Source organism: Lycium ferocissimum, chromosome 6 (assembly GCF_029784015.1).
Source record: "Lycium ferocissimum isolate CSIRO_LF1 chromosome 6, AGI_CSIRO_Lferr_CH_V1, whole genome shotgun sequence".
In the NCBI taxonomy this organism is placed as follows: Eukaryota; Viridiplantae; Streptophyta; class Magnoliopsida; order Solanales; family Solanaceae; genus Lycium; species Lycium ferocissimum.
Window position 1 is genome coordinate 70,938,244 of NC_081347.1, and position 21,993 is coordinate 70,960,236.

A 21,993-nucleotide genomic window follows, 5' to 3' on the forward strand; every position below is an offset into this window, starting at 1 on the left:
TTAAAAATATCCTTCCAACTTATTTTTGGTCAAAATTTCCTCATCCTTAAAGTTTTTTAAATATTACAATGTCTTGACGAAATTATCTCTCGAATAATTTAAAATCATTTTTTAAATCGCCCATCATTTAAACCGGCTTAATTCAATAATAACCTATACATCCCTTATTCCCCCGCACACGTAGGTTTGAAGTTTGAGGGAATCGTGAACAAAAAGATCTTGCGGGTTAATATTTAGTTGAGCTCAAGCTTGAATGATTAAATGGCGTTTAAAAAACGATTAAAGGATAAGTTCCATCAAGACAGGGCATATTTGAAAACTTATGATGAGGGGTACTTTTAACTCAAAATAAGTTCTAAAGATATTTTTACCCTTTTTTCCAAAGTTATATGACATTTTCTTAATTCTTTTCCCATTTAGGTTTTTGAGCAATAGCTAATAGAGGGGCCAAGTGAAATTCAAAATAGTCCCCGAAAGCGGGAATAAGAGGCAGGGTAACTCGCATTGTGCAGAAACTCAGTGCTTCAACTACTACTCACAGCAAAATGTCGCAGCAGCAAGCTCGAAGCCTTAATCAACGCCTTCTCATTAACCTTTCTGCTTCCCATTCTAAACCCCCTCCTGGTAACTACTTCTACCTTCATCTTCTATTTTCTAGTCAATTTCTTTTAACCCATTATTACTCATTGTTTTATGTAGATGATATGACAAAATTGGAAGCTAGGCGACATTTCAGTCAAAATCACGTCGCCGTTCCCACTTTCTCTTTTACCTTAGATGATTCCCATTCTTCTCCTTCTCCCGGTATTATTCTTTTACCCTACCATACCCCCTTATTTTTCTACTAACTCTATGTTTTTTCCTGATTTTTTTTTTTTTGGTGTGTGTGGGTGTAGTTCGATTTTCTGCAAATGATATAGGAAACGACGCCGTTCCTAATTTCTCTGGGATTGCTGATTTCAGCCCCGAACCTGCTACTTCTTCTACTTCTGGTACCCTCTTTTAAACTATTTTCCTGCTGAGGCGAATTATTTTTCCTTCTTCAAAAGCTTATTTTATTCTTCAAATGGTATAGGAGACGAAGAAGAGATTGATGATCAATCAATGATTAGTAGTGATTTTGAGAACGACGTCGTTCCTAATTTCTCTGCTATAGCTGATTTCAGTCCCCATTCTGCTAAATCTTCTCCTCTTGGTATTCTTCTCCCTTAACTCTCTTTTTTTGTTTAAACCAACGATGTTCATAATTTTAAATACTTTTTATGTCAAAAACCTAAAACGCCCCTTTTTAAAAATTATCTATTTGTATTTGTTTTCTTTTAAATATTGTGTAGGGGAAAAGGAGATTGATAAATCCAAGCACGAAATTCAAGAGGAATTAAGTGAGGATTCTTTCGATTATCAGTGTTCTGGAATCGGTAAATATTCATTGCTCCTAATTATTTTTTTCATTACTTAAATGATTGCTCGTAATTACTAGTGGTAGTGTGTCTCCAATTCCTTTTACAGTTCTCAAATCCTTTTTGCAAGGATTAAAAATTAGGGAAAATTACCTCTATGTCTACTGGGAGAAAATATTTACACTACATAGCTCATATTTTGAGTTGTTTAACCAGTTTAGCTTAAAACGCCCTTTTTAAGATCTCTATTTATTCCTTTTAAATATTGTGTAGAGGAAAAGGAGATTGATGAATTCAAGCATGAAATTCAAGAGGAATTAAGTGATCAACCCGAAGATTCTTTCGATTATCAGTGCTCTGGAATCGGTAAAGATTGATTACTCATAATTACTAGTGTATCTCCAATTCTTTTTGCAGTAAATTATTTACATTGATAGGAGTAGAAATTTTTAGTACCATAGTATTTTAATTTATTATAACATGCTATTTATCATTTATGCAATTTTAAGTTATACATAATGATGGTGTAATTATTTTTTTAACACCATCAGCAAAAATTAAACCTATAATAACAAGTTATTTATTTCTTCCACTTCATACTAAGTGTACATTTAGCTTTTTCATTTTGAATCAAAATAAGTGTCCATCACTTACATAATCAAGAAGGAATTAATTTTATTCTTTTTCATATTTGCCCTTATTATAAGTGATCAAATATGTGTCAAATTAATAATAATATGTAAATTTTAATTAATAGTAGTTTAGTAAAAATACCAACTTGCCCTTATTGTAAGTGATCAAATTATGTGTCAAACTAGTAATAATATGTAAATTTTAATTAAGAGTAGTTTAGTAAAAATACCAACTCTTTTGCACAAAATTAATATTCTTAAGGGGTTAAGTGGACAACCGGAGGGAGTACCATTTAGTTAGCAATCAAATGCTTGTTAAGTAATTTTCCATTTAGTTAGCAATCAATGTTTGTTAAATAATTTTCCATTTAGTTAGCAATCAATGCTTGTTAAATAATTCCCTATGATTACCTTAATTGATATGATTATTGTGTAGGGGAAAAGGAGATTGATGAACCCAAGTATGGAATTCAAGAGGAATTAAGTAACCCACCATCCGAGGATTCTTTTGATTCTCATTGCTCTGAAATTGGTGATCTTGATAGCTCATCTTGTTCTGGTAATTACTAGTCTCTAAAATTTTTTTTTTTTTTTTGGTGCTGAAAATAGGATTATGTGCTTCCTTATGTCTCTATTACAGTCTTTCCTTGTTCTGCTGCTCAACCCTTTTTTTCTTGTGAACATCTGAATTTTTGTAGGGGAAAAAGAGATTGATCAACCCATGAGTGGAACCAAAGAAGACCCACTTTTATCTAAAGTTGATGATAACAGTTCTTCCCTGTCTGGTAGATAAACTAAAACTTATTTATATAGTCCTCTCCCTGTTTAATTTCGACTGGTTTCCAGTATGTTTCTGTCTAGATATTAATCAGTAAACAATGTTGCAGTGGATATGGAACAGTCCAAAGATGTGCATGAAAATTGTGAACTCTCTCAGAAAAGCCAGAAAGATTACGAGAAAACATCAAATGAAGGTAATGTTTGTCCCTTTGAGAAATAATATGCTTGTGTGCCAAAACTATGATATGATGTATGCTCAGAATTTTTGTGCACTTCTGATTATTTTCATTGATGCTGATGAGCCTATTGTCTGATAGGAGAGGAGAAAATAACTAAGGTGAAGATCAAAGGTCGTCGTCGCCTTTGCAAAATTTCAGAGGATAACAATGACAGTGAGGAAATGAAGCCAAAGGATAATGAAGAGTCCGGACTTGCGGAGATAGCCGATTTTGATTCACCTCCTCCCCAGGTGAAAAATGTAGTTCAGAATGAACACGGTGGTTGTGGGAATGAAATAAGGGATATACTGAATGATTTAAGTTCGAGACTTGAGATTTTGTCCATTGAGAGAAAAAGGGCGCCGAAGCCCAGTGATTTGACTAAGAAGAATGAAATTCCGGAATACCAAAGTGCTGGTTCCTCATTTTCACTTTCTTCTGAAGATTCAACCAAGGAGTCTAGGATTGGAGGAGAAATTCACAAGGAGTGTCTGACGGAGGTCGATTTGGGGGATGAATCTAAGAACGACTGTGTCGTCCGGAAGTTCAATGATTCAAGATCTTCTGTTGGAGCACCAAAGAGGAAAGAAGTTAAGCAGATGGTTGGAAAATCACAGCCCATAAAGAACTCTCTTTCTGCCTACAAATTTCTGGAAGAAGGAGACAGTAATGACAGTGATGGTGATTGTGTGGTTGTTGGTGACAAAAGTGCTGTCACTCAAGCGGGAAGACATAACAGGAAGGCTAGACATGAGCATAAAAATTCAAATGACTTTGATTCACATGATTTTGTTTCAGAGGAGGATAACACTTACACTCTCAGTGGACCAAAGTTCAATTACGGGTTACCTGGTAAAATTGCCAAAATGTTGTATCCCCACCAGCGTGATGGTTTGAAGTGGCTTTGGTCTCTTCACTGTCTAGGTAAGGGTGGTATTTTAGGAGATGATATGGGTTTGGGGAAGACCATGCAGGTAAAGTCAAGGTCTTAATTTTGTATTTCGTCCATCTTCAAAATTAATGTTTTCCAAAATATAATTTCTGAATTAACTTTTTCTACTTTTGCCATGTTTTAGATATGTGGCTACTTAGCTGGATTATTTTATTCAAAGTTGATAAAGAGGGTGTTGATCGTTGCTCCCAAAACTTTGTTGCCCCATTGGATCAAGGAATTAACTGCTGTAGGGCTTTCTCAGAATATAAGGGAGTAAGTCGTCTTTCTTTAATGTTGTCTTATTGATTTCAACTTTGCTTCAACTGGTAGTATGAAATGTGTAAGTGTTCATGGTACTTTCTTGGTGCAGATATTTTGCGACTAGTGCAAAACTACGGAATTATGAACTTCAATACGTTCTTCAGGTTCCATCTTCTATACTCAGTAAAGCTTTGCAAGTTCATCACGTTTAGTTACTTTCATGCTGGGCCTATATAATATAGGGATTCCATTCCATGCTAATGTTTCAACTGCTTGTGCAGATAGACATTTCTTAATCATAATATAATTCGTGGGACTGCATGCAAAAAAGAAATAGAAGAGTCTACTACTTGCATCTGCTTTAATTCTCTCTTCCTCTCTCCTTTTCTGTTAGATTATACCTTTTAGTATGAAGCTGAGTCTTTGACACAGTTTCATGCATTTCATATATTGTGGGTGCTTGTTTGGAGTTGTTGACTCGACATATTAACTGTTGGGTAGCTAAAGCTTCAATGGACTTTCATAATCTGGGTTATATTAATTTGTGTATTATGGTATGTCTAATCTATGGTTAATTCTTCCCTACCTTTTTTTTTTTCCATTTATGCAGGACAAAGGCATTCTCCTCACAACATACGACATTGTAAGAAATAATGTAAAGTATTTATGTGGTGATCAGTACGTTGACAGAGACGAGGAGTTGACATGGGATTATATGATCCTTGATGAGGTACTTCTTGATTACCATTTAACTGTTCTAATATCAATGCATGGCAATTGGCATTTGTATCAGTTAATTAGCAGAAATGAGATACTACTTCCATATTGGTGTGGTTGAACGAATACGCATTACGAAATCTTAGTTCAATTCCAAAGTAAAACATCTAGACACTTTTTAGGAAAAGACACATTCGAAATAGGGAAATTTAACTCTTATGCTATGTGCAAAAGGACTTTTTGTTTGGTGCATTACATATCTGATGCGGTTCAACAATCGACCCATCTGAAACTATAAGCTGATTGCCATTGGTGCATGATCATAGCTCTACGAGAACATGATTTGACCAGCTTCCTAGACCTATTAACTTGGGAAGGGTGCATCCAGTTATGACCCTAGTTGCTTGCTGCTGCAGCAAGTTCATAGGCCATATATAAATATGCCATGACCTACCTCTGAGTATTTGGAGGTTGTGTTCAACCCTAATCTTATTACTTGACTTTGAATGTGTTGTGTGTTAAATTTGATTTGAATTGTTAAGCATCTCAATCATTTGTCTTAAAGCTTTGATTTTTATTGTTAACTTCTTCTTTTGACAAGAAAGATTATATGCATGCATGGCAAATATATATCCTTGCGGATTTATTACAAGTTTCAAGGTGTGAATGTAAAAGCCTCTTAAAGTTTGAGTTTTTGAATTATCAGGGTCATCTCATAAAGAATCCCAGCACTCAGAGGGCTAAAAGTTTGCATGAGATTCCATGTGCTCATCGTATCATTATAAGTGGCACGCCTCTTCAGAACAACCTCAAGGTGTCCATACTTTTACGTTTTTTGATGTCTATCACACTTTGATGTCAGTTGAAATTATAGAAGCAAGTTAATGTTGTGTTTTGCTCTGTTTTCCTTTATTTCTAACCCTCCTTACCCAAATAGGAGTTATGGGCACTATTCAACTTCTGCTGCCCTGGGCTGCTGGGTGACAAACAATGGTATACCAATATGTTCAAATCCATTCTGCTTATATTAAGACACTGGGCTCAAATAACATGATATTACTTCTTGTCTAAAGGTTCAAAGAGAAATATGAGCATCTCATTCTTCGTGGAAATGATAAAAATGCTTATGACAGAGACAAGCGTATTGGCTCAGCAGTTGCAAAGGTAATTGCTAACCCAATCTTTTATACTCAGCATATGCTAGTTTCTTCTGTGTTCTTATGTTTCTTGATTACCATGAACGCTTATATATTTCATACTACCAGTTGAAATCAATAAGACAACATTAAAGCAAGACGACTACTCTGCATATTCATTTATTCTGAGAACTTTCCTCTCACTCTGGAATAAATATTGGTGTTGCTCTTAGAAGTAAATACACTATAAGTCTTTTTTGACAAAGCTAATTAATAGTTTCATCTTTATCATTTAACTCTCCTCTGAGCAAAATCAGAAAAATAATTAAGCTAGATAGCTGATTGGCATTCATCAGAGAAGATAGCTGATTGACATTTGCCTTCTCAAGCTTTAGAGTTGCATTCTGGAATCTGTTAAGTTGGGGTTCCTGGGTCTGGTAATACTGTGACATTGGCTGGAAAATTGTGCTTTTTGTTTTAAGACTGGTAACATGAAATTTGTGCTTTTGTTCTTTGTTAACCGTCTGGAGTTGTGAAGTTGATTGAGCGGTACAACACACAACTCAGTGATGGCGGTTTGTCTGAGATGATTTCTTGCCAGGTTTCCCAAGCTTGAATGATTTACTCTACATTTGATGAATGTACATCTGATATAGAAACTCAACCCAGCATTCTTCTCAGTCTTTGGCTTAACAGCTAAACTGGTCAGTCAAGCCTGAGTGTTGCAAATTGATATTCGTCACTTTTGGACATAAAAGCAACTTCTACTCAACACATTCTTTCTCTTTTAAATTACTCTCTATGAAAGGAGAAAAAAGAAGAGAGAAATTTACTTTTCACAAAATGGCTTCTTGTATAGGTGTTTTTGCCTTATTCTTATAAGATGAGTTATCTTTTATACAAGGATCCAATAATTTCACCTATTTAGTACTCTGCTGGATTCTGTAGAACTGATCTGAACATAGTTTGACACTGCCTCAAAAGCTGAAGCATACATGTCATAGGTTCTTAAGCTTTCCACATTTATGCTTGTTTCTCAGACGTTGAAATGCCTTGGTGAGCTTATCTGTCTTCGTTTGAACTAAAAACCTCGCTCAAGATGAGTCTAGACTGGATCGTTTTCACGACTAAAATGCCAATTAATCAAAATATATTTTGGTTCTCCAAGAAATACCAGATCTTAAAATCATAGGGTACTTGCATTTTATCCATGAAAGGAAACTCAAAAAAAGATACATGATTCTAGCTCTGTCACGATGTATGAGAATACCCATAGGAAGGATGTTTATATTAATATGTGCTATATTGTAGATTAATATTGCATTATATGGTTAATGAATCGTGTAATTACCTGGTATTGGGTCAGTATATGCCTTTGTGATATATATTTGATTTCATTTTTTTTTTTTTATATCTCTATTTCTGAAATCCATGTGGGCTTATTGGCTTGTAGCAGATGCTTAGTCCCACTAAAATTTTGTTATCGTGTGTTATACAGGAATTGAGGGAACACATTCAACCATATTTTTTGCGACGTCTCAAGAGTGAGGTATTTTCTGATGATTCCTCGACCAGCGCAAAACTTTCCAAGAAAAATGAGATTATTGTATGGCTTAAATTGACGAATTGTCAGGTATAAGTTTGTTTCCATCACTTGAACAGTTTATTATTGACTTGTCTCTCAATGTAACTTGTTCTGTTAGCCTTATGTTTCTGATAAACTATTTGGAGTTTGTTCCTAATATTGTACCTTACTGCATTGTTCAGCGGCAACTCTACACAGCTTTCTTGAAGAGTGAGATCGTCCTCTCAGCCTTTGATAGCTCCCCACTGGCCGCACTTACTGTAATGTTCCAGATGAACTTTCTTATATGCCTAGTCTCTCCGGTTATTTCACATTTTTTTACTGGATATATGCAACATGATCAGTAGTAATATTTTCATCTGGAATTTGCTTTATGTATGTCATCTCTCTCTCTATTGCTTATAAAGAATGTTAAGCACAGCAATACTTTTACCTACGACCTTGAAACACCAGATTAAGTACTCAGCCGCCAAACCAAGTTTTGTTTTCCTATTTTCTTGTTGGTAACACTGCATTCATATCTCCAATTGTTCTTTCTCTTGTAAAAGAACAGATCAAAACTTTGAAGTTACTATTTTTTTTTTTTTTTTTTTTTTAAACTGGTAATATAAAATTTGAAGTTGCTATTCTAAAAGAATTACTTTGCAAGCATAACATGGTATTTCAGTTTCTACACATTGCCGACTGTCATTCTTCACAACTTGAAGATGAGAAATTCTGTAGAAGAAGCATAAGAAACACAGCTGAGCTGTTAGGGAACAGCTCTAGTTTGAATAATTGGTTGGAGACACGTATACCTGTAATCCCCTTTTAGAAGCCAGATTTTGGGGTCAAAATTCATAGCTGCAATACAAAACCAAAATGAGAAGGCAGGTCAGACTAGTTACTCTATCCTTTATCAAGAGAAAGAGTGAGACAGAGAACCGCTGATTTTTAACATTTAGGAGACTTGAAATTGGGACTGCAAAAGGTTTGTTGACGCATCTCTTCATCCCCAACAAATGTTCTGGTTGTTTATATCCCTACTCCAGTTTCACGGTACTTCTCAATTTGTAATGCATGAATTTCAAAGATCCGAATCGCTTTACCTTTTCCATTGTTCTTTTTTCTTTCTTCTCTGGGTATATCTCTATTCCTTTCACCTGCATATATATACATATATGTATATATATATATATATATATATATGTATGTATATACATATATATATATATATATATATATATATATATATATATATATATATATATATATGTATATATATATCACATACATATATATATATATATATATATATATCATATATATATATATATATATATATATATATATATATATATATATCTATATATGTATATATATATGTATATATATTTTTCTTGGGCTCGACTAGGCTTCATTGAAGGATGCTGGGCTTGTTCTTAAACTTAGCTTAGTCTTATTATCATTGCTAGGGTCATTTGTAGTAGAATCAGACTAAATTATAAACAAGATACATTGGTGTAGCATTGATGTTTCTTGAATGTTGTTTGTGTGGCTGTAGGAAGTAAACTCGTTATTTGAAAATCTACACGTAACTTCCCTAATCTTTCAAAATTGAGGGTGGTGATCTATCTTTGTAATTTAATGTTCATTCTGTAGTCTGGCTCAAAGCAAGCTTGTAGCTTTTATTTCTTAGTTTTGCAGAAGGCATATTCATGTATTTTTGTCAAATGACACTCAATTTATATGGAACAGATCTTGAAGAAAATATGCGACCATCCGCTACTACTAACAAAGAGGGCAGCAGAAGAAGTTTTGGAAGAGATGGATTCAACATCAAACCAGGATGACCGTGCTGTGGCAGAGAGATTGGTTATGCAAATGGCAAATGTCACTGAGAAACTTGACGAGGAAGTGAACCATGATGTGTCCTGCAAGATAACATTTATACTGGCTTTATTGGTGAGATGTCAACAACGGAAGTGTTAGGTTCTACCTACCTTGATAATAGCTTGTCTTTGTAATTCAAATGCTTCTTCATACAGGACAATTTGATTCCCGGTGGGCACAATGTGCTTATCTTTTCTCAAACACGCAAGATGCTTAATCTACTCCAGGTTATTGTCATGTTCATATCTTGGTTTCCACATGACCTGCATATGTTAATACTTGCATATTTTTTTTGCATGACTTTTTAAATTTTTGTTACTCTAATCTGTATTCAATCACTTAATTTTCCCCAGGATGCTTTAATATCCAATGGTTTCCAGTTCATGAGGATAGATGGAACCACCAAAGCTACTGACAGATTGAAGATTGTTAATGTTCGTCTTCTCCTTGGTCTTGATTTTTAATCCTCCATAATATTTTACATTCTGATATTTATGTCTATTTTATAGGATTTCCAAGAGGGTCGTGGTGCTCCAATATTTCTTCTAACTTCTCAAGTTGGCGGTCTAGGTCTTACTCTCACAAAAGCAGATCGAGTGATTGTTGTTGATCCAGCATGGAATCCAAGGTACATTCTTTGAATGCCTTTTTAATATCTTCTTAGAGTTGGTTGGATAAAATGAATGTTTTAGACTATCCAGAGAAGTTTCAGTCTTCCCATTTCATGATGTCCAATAATTTTGTTTAAACGTAATATTTTTATTATGCAAGTAAGGCTGTGTCTTCAAACTTCTTCCAATTTAATGGTCCTCTTTTGTTAGATCCTCAAAACATGTCAGTACCCAAAACCATCTTTGTCAAAAAAGGCGCCATTAAGAATGCCATTTGCTATATCTAGATTGTTTATGAGGTGATGTCATAATCTATTTTAGTTGTTTTTCATATTTATTCATTGCATAGATGTTATTACGTTAATTGAAGAATTGGTCATCCCGTGCCTTCTTTTTTAGTAAGATTATAAGCCAACAATTACTATCTCTCGCTTATGCCACACACTCACTGGAATATTCTTCAATGGAAGGTTTGGATGGTCTACCAGACATTACTAAATGGCTACATGCAGATAATAAAGCTTCTTTGTGACAATGTTCTGGTTGTTTAACCGTGTGCTATCTTTATTATAGATACTATTTGTTATTATTGCTGAATTTTGATTGTGACTTGGTTGCACTTCTTTTAATATGTTTTTTTCTTAAAAAAAGTGTTCATATTTCAGTTTCATGTCCTGTGTTATTGCCTCCATGCCCTTTTAGATAAATGTGTTTGTCTGGGAATGGAATCTAAGATTTGACTTTAATATTGTGCTAATAGTAGTGGAAGAAGGAATACTCCTTTTTCGAAAAGAATGATGGGGTCCGGGGTAAAGTGTCAAACCATTTTGATCTCAATTTGGACATCGATTTGTTTACTTCGGACTGCTCATACCATGGGACAAGCAGGGGATGGAAAAGTAGTTTCTAAAAAACAAATTCCGAATAATATGGCTATAATCCCACCCCTAGACATTCAGGATTGTATTTATCTTGTAAGGTGAGGATGTAGTCACAATCAAATGCACTTACCAATAGGAGATCTCATTTGACCACATCGATCCAAATGACACTTGATATCTTTCCTCTATTTGTGTTATTATTTGTTAAATCCAGGATGCACATTGTTTGGAAGACAATGTTGCTCCATATTCTGCTACTAATTATTGTACCACGCCTGTAATAGCTATCTAAGTGCTTGCTGTAAAGTGCTTCTTGTTCTTTCTGTTTTCCCATAGTCTTAATTTTTTGTTAGGGATTAAATAATAGCCATTTACTTTCAACCTTGCAGCACGGATAACCAAAGTGTTGACCGCGCCTACAGAATTGGGCAGATGAAGGATGTTGTTGTTTATAGATTGATGACTTGTGGCACAGTTGAAGAGAAAATTTACAGGAAACAGGTACATATTTTGTATTTACGCTTGACTGAGTTGTGATAAAGATGAAATTCGTTAATGATGAATGAGTGATCTTCAATAATTGTGACCCTAATTATTTAATGCATCAACTGTTAAATGCTTATTATGGTTGGCTATCTTGAGAAGTATGGTAACCATTCTCTGATGTTACTACCTACTACACTAATGCCTATTCTGATGGGAGTGTAGGCTAACATTATAGTTGCTGTAGCTAACTGCATGGTCCTTGTGTCATTAAGAACTCTAAATCAAAGACCTGCTTTTTTATATGCGTGAAATGAGCTGCGAAGAGAAATTCTTGTTGAAATGGTTGTTCACAAAAGTGGGGCTTGAGTTTTTACAACTTCTAGTCTATGCATAACATAAGTAATTACTTTTTATGTTCAATAGTACAGGTCATTATTCTGCTAAAATTTAAGCATAGAATACCTTATGAAGTATTCTACATAATATTTTCCGACTTATCAATGGATCTCAAATATTGTGAATCTAAACTCATTTTAAACTTTTAATTCCATTTGTTCTCTTGACTTATATTCAAGTTACTTCTAAGATCAGGAGCAAAGGCAATTCGGAATAAGTGTGATAAACGTAGAAGTTCTCAATTTGAGGATCTGACCTTGCTTTTAAGAAACTTCAACAACTTTATTAATCTGTGAGGCCACATCCTTTGGCAATTGTTTTATCTACTCTGTAATGCACATTTCGAAGAAGATGAGATTTATTTCCCATCTGTGTTTTCATATATTAATACCAGACCCCACACTGTGGGATTCAACTGGGTATGTTGTTGTTGTTTTCATATATTAATACCTATGGTACAGGTATACAAGGGGGGATTGTTCAAGACAGCAACTGAGCACAAAGAACAGATCCGTTATTTTAGTCAACAGGTATATGGTTAGGTGGATAATCTAAAAGTTATATCTGGTTTGTCTAGTTGCCGAAATTAATTGCTTTGATCGGCTTGTGTGGTCAACTTTTCAGGATCTTAGGGAACTTTTCAGCCTTCCTAAAGATGGTGGTTTCGACATATCACTCACTCGAAAGCAGTTGAATGAAGAGCATGATCATGAGCACAAAATGTAATGTATTTGTATCTCATATAATTTTGAGTGATTGTTTTGTTGTTGAGGTTTGATAGGATTTCAGATTGTTTCTGGGGGCTTGTGCCTCTTAATGTATTTAAGTGGTACTTTTGCTATCAACTAGTTTTTACAATGATATACTCATTTTGCTGCAGGGAAGATGCTTTGAAGGCCCATGTGAAGTTTTTGGAGACGCTGGGTATAGCTGGAGTTAGTAGCCATAGTTTGCTTTTCTCAAAGACAGCGCCCGTGACAGCTGTCCAAGATGAGGACGAAGTAAAAATGTAAGATCATAAAACCCTGGTGCTAAGCATGCATCAGTGTGTCCGTTTCTTTAGAAGCTGTTGAGGCAACAGAAGAATGGCACGAACAACTAGTTCAATAGCTGCATTTTCTAGATTATATTAATATACATTGAAGGTTTTACAATTTATAAATGACAAACTGGACAAGACAAATCATTTTCTTGTTACCATCACCATTTAAGAGTTTTTGTTTTCTACTTGCGTGCAGTGCAAGAGAGAGGATGACATTCGTTGGGAACTCATCCTCGCACTCATCAGTTGAACGTGCTGTTGATGCGTATGACTATAAACTTCAATTAGTAACTGCAGCTCTATATATTGGCTTTTAATTTAATTCTTAGAAATCAATTCTTCTTCCAGGGGGCAGTACGCTTTCAAGCCAAAGGATGTGAAATCGCAGGTGAAGTCTGTACCTACAAGAATTGGTCCTACAGAAATTGAGATCAAGGACAAAATCAGGCGGCTTTATCAAATTTTTGCGAACAAGGTATATTGATGAAGCTCATAATGAATTCTTATATGATAGTCTAAATCGTGTGAAAGAGAAAAAGAACCATATTACAAAAATGTAGACTCAATATTAGGACAGTTTGATGTAACTTTTGTACGTATAATATCTGAGTTCTTGGAGAAAAAAATACTCCAATCTTAGGAAGTCTTTTATAAGCTGTGCTTCTATTGGAAAGTTCTTGGGGTAGTATATCTCATTTCATCTTATCTTGTCAGGAAATGATCTCCAAGTTACCTGATAAAGGGCTGAGGATACAAAGGCAAATTGCTGAACTGCACAAGGAGCTGGAGATTCTTAGAACGGAAAAAGAAAACAAGGAAGAAATTATTGACTTGGATGACATATCTGGACAATTCCACAGGGCTGTAAATGTGTAAATATTGCTCTGTCCATATGAATTATGATAATTTTTTACCCTTCAAAGTGGGACTGTGGGAGCCTTTTTCACTACAATCTTGCAACGTGGGCTCCTGTTTTCTTTTGGGTACAAACTTCAAATTGTAGTATGTAATTAGTGCATTCCATCTCTTGCACTCATCGGTATTTAGTTATAGAGATTTAATTTCAGTTGGTTAACACTTTTGTTTCATCTGGTTAATTGAAGCACAATATAGATTCTTGTCTCCCCGCCCGAGTTAACCTCGTTATTTCAGTTTGATACTTGTTTACAACTTGGGGAAATGCGACTAATTTTATATTAAAGGAAATGAATTATAAAGTTGTTTTAGGTGAGGGTAATCAAGGACTAAGTTGCAAAAAGAGAAAAAGAGTAAGAACACTTGGAGGCTGGAGCAATCTTCTTTTACGACAATCGCCCCTATCTTTGTTCTCCTTTTCTTCACATATTTTCTACTATATATGTGAGATCCGCTTGTTCAAACTCGTATAAAAGCAGATATTTTAATTCTAAAAAATATATATATATATATACCCATGTAGTCCCGAGTGGGTGAGTATATGAAAAAAAATTTTCATTCCACTTAATATTTTAACTTCCAAAAAAAATTCAAAAAATTTGGAATCGTTCGACATTATAACTTATGTATCCTAATTTTACAAGTTATTTAAAAAATAAATAATCTATACATAGTTAATGAACTTTTAAAAAAACAAATTTAACTTGTGCGGCGGATTTGCTCCTCTTTAATTATTAAAATTAAGGGGTTCGAACATGGATATGGAAAAAAATCTTTGGAGGAAGCGCTCCCCGAATAGGCGCGATGCGGTAATGGTGGATTAATTGGGCTCAAATGCGGATATCGAGCACCAATCAAAATCAAAGAACGTGAAAAATGAGGTAGGAGGTTCGATAGGCTTTTGAAAGAAGTAAACTTTAAAAACAAAAACAAAAAAATTGACATAAATAAATAAGATTAGGACCTAAAAGTAATTAATTAAAAAGTTTTAAAAAAAAATTTGAAAATTATTGTAAGGACTACAAAAAAGTCATAGAATTTCGATAGGCTGAAAAGTAGAAAATTTAAAAACAAAAAACAAAAAAATTGACTTAAATAAATAAAATTAGGACATAAAAGTAATTAATGAAAAAGTTTTTAAAAATTTGGGAAATTATTGTGAGGTTGAAGTTATTTAGTTCTAAATAAATAATCTATACATAGTTAATGAACTTTTAAGACAAATACATAATTTAACAAATTCAACATAATATAATTAGGGATATAGGGGTTACTATTGATATGGAAAAAAATCTTTGGAGGAAGCGCTCCTCGAATAGGCGCGATGCGGTGCGAATTATACGGATTAATTGAAACCGAATTTATTTGTGAAAAATGAGGTAGGAGGTTCGATAGGCTTTACTAAAAAAAAATACATAAATAAATAAGATTACGATAAAGTAATTAATTAAAAAGTTTTAAAATAAATTTGAAAATTATTGTATTTAATTACTTTTTTTAGGCTTTAAAAACAAAAAATAAAAAAATTTAAATAAATAAAATTAGGACTTACTCTAATGAAAAAGTTATAAGAGAGATGTGAGGATTTTGTAGTCATAAAAAATTTTTAAAAACTTTTTCATAATTATTTTATGTCCTAATTTTATTTATTTAAGTCAATTTTTTGTTTTTTGTTTTTTAAAGTCTACTTTTCAATAATTAATAATTTTCAAATTTTTTAAAACTTTTTAATTAATTACTTTTAGGTCCTAATCTTATTTATTTATGTCAATTTTTTTGTTTTTTTGTTTTTAAAGTTACTTTTCTTAAAAAACCATGCATTTTTCAAGACATATCCGCATTTGACAAGTAAAATGAGCTAAACCAAGAAAAGATTTTTTTTTCCATATCTCCATGCTCGAACCCCAAAAAAGAGAGCATAGTTAAATTATGTATTTTCTTAAAAGTTCATTAACTATGATAGATTTATTTAGAATTAAATAACTTTTAGGATACATAAGTTATAATGTCAAACATTAAATTTGATTTGAATTAAATAATTTGAAATGGAAGTTAAAATATTAAAGGAGTGGAATGAAAATTTTTGCTTTATATAAAACAATAATAAGTATGGTTGTTGTTGTTGTTATTGTACACTTGTATTAATACAAATTATATTTCTTTAGTTAAAATATAACTTTTATGCTTGAGTTTGGTAAGAATATTTTAATATAGAAGCATGCTTCGTCGTTAGTTACCCTAAAATATATATATATATAAAAGGTGGGTCCCATACTAAAAACACCAAATAATATTAAAAAAAAAGGAAAAAATGTGGACCCCACTATCTTCAAACTCATGAAAAAAAAAAAGTGGACTCCATATTAACAAAAAAAGAATTTAAATAAAAACGTGCTTTATTAAAAAATCAAGTCTATTAATATAATTTTAAAACAATGTTCATTAATCAACCCATTAGTAGGAGCAAATAAAATTATTGTACAGTAAAAAACATGGACCCTATATTATTGTTTTTTTTTCAAAAGGTTAAGTAGTCAAACCATACAATTTCTTTTCTTTTCTTATATTAGCCTAAGATCTAATCTAGATATTTAACTATTGTATTTACTATTCCGCCATGTCATTTATTTGTTATGTTTACTAAATAAATATACTTAAAATATTTATATTTTAAAATAAAATAGAATATTATTTTTCATTTTTATTCTTATATATATATATATATATATATATATATATAAGATAAATTAGTCAAATTATAATTCTAATTGACGTTTCCTTAAAAAATCATGCAAAAGACAATATGACAAGTAAAATGAGCTAAACCAAGAATATTTACCAAAAATTAAAAAATAGTAGTTTTTCGTTTAAATAGAAAATTAAAATTTTACTTTGTTTCGTTTTAAACATGTAAAATTAATTTAATAATTTGAATTAGAATTATCCAAATCAAAATTTGATAAAACAATAATAAGTATTGTTTAGGTCCAATCTACATACATTAACAATAGAAAATTTTACACCTTTAAATTAATAATTAAAATTCAAAGTATCAACTAATGCTTAAATATTGCTATTATTTTATTTCAAAGGAGGAAAATAGTTTCCTTTTAAACAAGTCTTCTCTTTTTAAAAAGTATTAATAAATTTTTGCCAACTTTGTACTCAAATATACAAACTACAACGTTATATTAATCATGTTTTGAACACGGTATATATATATATATATATATATATATATATATATATATATATCACTACCCAAACACAACTACATACGTATAGATACACTATAATTCAAAGTGTTGGGCACGGGCACACGCCATCTAGTTATAATAAAAAAGGCCAAATATACCCCTGTACTATCGAAAAAGGGTCAAATATACCCCTCATTATACTTTGAGTCCAAATATACCCCTATTTGACACAAATATACTCCCTCCACCGTTAAAATTGACCAAGGTTAATATTTTTAATGAAGAAAATGCCATCTGGCATGCCACCTTATTGTTCAAATCCAATTTTAACCCTCCCTCTTTCCATATCATCTTTCAGCATGTGCACCTCCCCTCCACCATTTTCACAAACTTGAAAGGGGGAAGAAATCAAAATGCTTTACAATGGGGTAAAACAATCAGAAAAACCTTATTCTGTTAAGTTTTGGAGGATGCTTTACAATAGGAAAGTTGCACGGAGTATCCATATATCTAGATTGCTAGTAAAGTCATCTTATTCACCAAAAGATTCAATCGAAGATTAATGTCACTTATTTGCGAGCTACTAATCTTCGACTTTTCGAAGTTTGAACAGTATGATTCTCAATTTTTGAGTGTCCCAAGTCTTATTCTCCCTTTCCGTTTCAATCTTCTTGTTATCCTTGTCAATTAATAATTTGGCACTTTATGTGCTTCTCATTCCCTTTTGAACTTTTTAATGGAAAATGCATATACATCATTTGCTTCGTAGAATTTTCACAGATGTGAATTTGAATTTTCATATGGAAATTGTGCCTGGTATAAAAGGAAATATTTTGACAGGTTACTTTCGGGTAATGCTATGTTCATAAGAGATTGTTCAATTTTAATTTATCTTTATTTGTAACTTCTCATTTGGTAGGCACGGCATGTAACTCGTGCTCCTACCAAGAAAAGGATAAGGGAGATAGAAGCCTTGGCTGCTCAATTAGAGGTCATTGCACGTTACAACTTTCCTATTGTAAAGCATTTTGATTTCTTCCACCTTTAGAGTTTGTGAAAATGATGGTGGTTATAGTGGTGTAGTAGTGGTAGAGGGGAGGTGCAAATGGTGAAAGATGACGTGGAAGGAGGGAGGGTTAAAATTGGATTTGGACAATAAGGTGGCATGCCACATGGCATTTTCTTCATTAAAAATATTAATCTTTGTCAACTTTAATGGTAAAGGGAAATATTTGTGGCCAAAGTATAATCAGGGGTATATTTGAACGCAAAGTATAATGAGGAGTATATTTGACCCTTTTTCGATAGTACATGGGTATATTTGGCCCTTTTCCATTTTCTAAAACTTCGAACATAGTTGGTCGCCTAAGTTTTTTGGGTTAATCACTTACCAGTTATGTATCTGGATCGCTCAAGTTGTAGTTCTTATAAAGTGAGATAAATTTGATATCATATTATAAAATGATTAAATTTATTCGCTCTTTCATCAATTTTAATTTGTTTGTCTTAGTTACAATTTAGACAATCAAAAACTATTTTTCTTGACCATAATTTTTAAATACTTTCTAAATATTTTAGACTGTTAACTATTGTGACTTAGAGGCCGTTTGGATTGGCTTATAAATCGGATTCAGCTTTTTTGAGTGTTTATTTACTTGGTTTAAAATCATTTTGTCTTAAAATAAGCTCAAAAAAAAAAAATAATTAAGCCCTTTTGACTTGAGACTTTTTTTTTTAAAACTTAAGCCAAAAAAATAAGTTAGACTACCCCAACTTACTTTTTTTTTGGCTTATAAGCTGTGCTTAAAATAAGCCCATCCAAACAGGCTCTTATAGTACTTATGTAGTTTGTAAGTATGTAAATTTCATTTTTTTTTTTTAAAATGAAGATTTTATTTTCGAATTCCTGGCTATTTTTTTAACAGAAAAGGATCAAATATATCCCTCTACTTTATTTTACTGTTGCTACCTGTCCTCCGTTATACTTTTTGGTTATATCAGCCCTTACCGATAGTCAAAGTTCTAAATATGCCCTCCGCTCTAACAGATGTGACACATTGCAGCCCCCCAATGAAAATCCAATACACCACTTTAAAACCCGGGTCCGGAACAAAAATAACCCAAAAAAAAAGGGTATGAACGAAAATAACCCAAGAAAAAAAACAGGTACAAAAGTACCTTTAACGCATGATTTTCATGCGTTAAAGGACTTAACGGAGACGACGTGAAGTCCTTTAACGCACCATTTTCATGCGTTATTGGACTGTCAAATAATTTCAATCCAATAACGCACTATTTTAATGCGTTATTGGATTGTTTTTTTTTTTTTTTTTTTTTTTTTTTTTTTTTTTTAACTTTTAGTTAAGCCATGAATTAATCATATGAACGTCAACATTTTATAATAACGATATTTTTTTTCGTACTATAATGTAGGCTCGATACATCAAGGATACGTAAAAGTTTGGATCGTCGTTTTAGGGGTTGAAAAGGTGCTAAGTTTTGTTTGAAAAAACTTGTTTTTTACCTACTTTAGTTTAGATTAATCTCGCTTTACTCCGAAACGTCAACATTTTATCAAGATTAATCTTGATAAAATATGTAAAAAACACTAAGTTTTTTCAAACAAAACTTACTTCGGACACCTTTTCAACCCCTAAAACGACGATCCGAAAGTTTACGTATCCTTGATGTATCGACCTACATTATAGTACGCAAAAAAATATCGGGTTCTATAAAATGTTGACGTTTCGGAGTCTCGAAGCATGATTAATCTATGGCTAAAGTATGTAAAAAACACTAAGTTTTTTCAAACAAAACTTACTTCGAGCACCTTTTCAACCCCTAAAACGACGATCCGAACGTTTAGTATTCTTGATGTATCGAGCCTACATTATAGTACGCGAAAAAAAATATCGGGTTCTATATAAAATGTTACGTTTTGGAGTCTCGAAGCATGATTAATCTATGGCTAAAAGTATGTAAAAAACATTAAGTTTTTTCAAACAAAACTTACTTCGGCACCTTTTCAACCCCTAAAACGACGATCCGAACGTTTACGTATCCTTAATGTATCGAGCCTACATTATAGTACGCGAAAAAAAAATATCGTGTCTATATAAAATGTTGACGTTTCGGAGTCTCGAAATTAATCTATGGCTAAAGTATGTAAAAAACACTAAGTTTTTTCAAACAAACTTACTTCGCACCTTTTCAACCCCTAAAACGACGATCCGAACGTTTACGTGTTGATGTATCGAGCCTACATTATAGTACGTAAAAAAAATATCTTATATAAAATGTTGAGAGTCTAAGCATGATTAATCTATGGCTAAAATGATTAAATTAAGTTTTTTCAAACAAAACTTACGCTCTTTTCATCCCCTAAAACGACATCCGAACGTTTAATATCCTGTTTATCGAGCCTACATTATAGTACAAAAAAATATCTATAAAATTTGACCTTGACCATAATTAATCTTAAATAAAGTAAGTAAAAAACACTAAGTTTTTTCAAACAAAACTATTTTCAACCCCTAAAACGACGATATTGAACGTTTACGTATCCTTGATGTATCGAGCCTACATTATAAGTACGCAAAAAAATATCGTTCTATATAAAATGTTGACGTTTTGAGTGCATGATTAATCTATGGCTAAAGTATAAAACACTAAGTTTTTCAAACAAAACTTACTTCGGCACCTTTTCAAAAATAAAACGACGATCCGAACGTTTACGTATCCTTGATGTATCGAGCCTACATTATAGTGCGAAAAAAATATCGGAGTTATATAAAATGTTGACGTTTCGGAGTCTCGAAGCATGATTAATCTATGGCTAAAAGTATTTTTTTTTTTCAAACAAAACTTACTTCGCACCTTTTCAACCCCTAAAAAGACGATCAAACGTTTACGCTCTTATAGCCTACATTATAGTATGTAGAAAAAAAAATAAGTATGTATATAAAATTTTTTTTTTAAAATGAAGATTTTATTTTCGATGTAAAAAAGTTCCTGAAAGGAAAAAGGAAAGAAAGAAAGAAAGAAATATATCCAATAACTATGAAAATTGTTATTGGATTTATTCACAGTCTAACGCATTTAAAATTTTTGGACTTATATCAGCCCTTACATTTAACGCAAAAAATCATAAATATGCCCTTTTTTTTCCTGCTCTTTTCAGATGTGACACGTTTTTTTTTGGGTTATTTTTGCCCCCAATAAAACCCATACCCAACCCACAACCCGCTCCACCCCATTCTTTCTCTTTGTTCGACACCCAACTCTACCAGTAGAATAACCCTCATCGTAAATCCCATAACCCATTGGTGCTAACTCCAAATAACACGGAAGAAAAATTTGACTTTCTATACAACAATTTGTTCTGTAAAATAATGGCATTTCTTAAGTTGAACTTCAAAACTTCGATCAAGTTAGTGATTCGATTTTCAAGAAATTTGAGACAAGGACCAAAGAGAATTAGGCGTGGAAAGAAAGAGAAGAACAAAGAATCGACTGATTTTCTTTTAAATTGAATTGCATATTAGAAGATGACATACAATTTAGAAGGAACAACAAATCTTTTCATCATCATCATCATCATCTGTGTTTGCAGCAACATGGCTGTAGCTGAATTTCCCAATTCCCTCTAATGCTGTTGAGTGTTACATGGATCTGGCAGCATTTCACATGGTGTTTTGGTGTAAGAACTCGGTGGTGACTATGAGCAAGAAGAAAATGATTGGGAATGAACCAGAGGGTTGGGAGTGAAAATAAACTTCTTTTTCAAAAATAAAAAAATGGGTCGGATCCGGTTATGAACGGGGTTGAATTTTATTGGATTGCGGGTGACACGTCTCCTGCCTGTTAGAATGAGGGGCATATTTACAGCTTTGCTTAACGGCGAGGGCTAATATAACTTAACGGAGCACAG

The 21,993-nt window shown here is 32.8% G+C and overlaps 1 protein-coding gene across 1 annotated transcript; it reads left to right on the forward strand.

The window, feature by feature from the left end:
- The first annotated feature begins 483 nt into the window (after positions 1-483).
- On the forward strand, positions 484-14,073 carry LOC132060287 (protein CHROMATIN REMODELING 24). The gene is made up of 28 exons (XM_059453248.1): positions 484-624; positions 700-804; positions 897-992; positions 1,085-1,195; positions 1,674-1,766; positions 2,469-2,591; positions 2,731-2,817; positions 2,920-3,006; positions 3,130-4,004; positions 4,107-4,237; positions 4,335-4,389; positions 4,836-4,955; positions 5,649-5,756; positions 5,880-5,935; positions 6,016-6,106; positions 7,577-7,711; positions 7,846-7,923; positions 9,401-9,607; positions 9,691-9,762; positions 9,889-9,969; positions 10,045-10,163; positions 11,417-11,528; positions 12,371-12,439; positions 12,534-12,631; positions 12,790-12,918; positions 13,148-13,216; positions 13,300-13,426; positions 13,666-14,073. The coding sequence occupies exons 1-28, from the start codon at positions 546-548 to the stop codon at positions 13,825-13,827; spliced, it is 3,675 nt and encodes a 1,224-aa protein (XP_059309231.1). The 5' UTR covers positions 484-545; the 3' UTR covers positions 13,828-14,073.
- The last annotated feature ends 7,920 nt before the right edge of the window (positions 14,074-21,993 follow it).

Coding starts and splice junctions, on each gene's coding strand:
- LOC132060287 (XM_059453248.1), top strand. CDS start 546: ATGTCGCAGCAGCAAGCTCGAAGCCTTAATCAACGCCTTCTCATTAAC. Junction 2,592..2,730: donor TGATAGCTCATCTTGTTCTG/GTAATTACTAGT, acceptor GAATTTTTGTAG/GGGAAAAAGAGATTGATCAA. Junction 9,970..10,044: donor ACAGATTGAAGATTGTTAAT/GTTCGTCTTCTC, acceptor TCTATTTTATAG/GATTTCCAAGAGGGTCGTGG.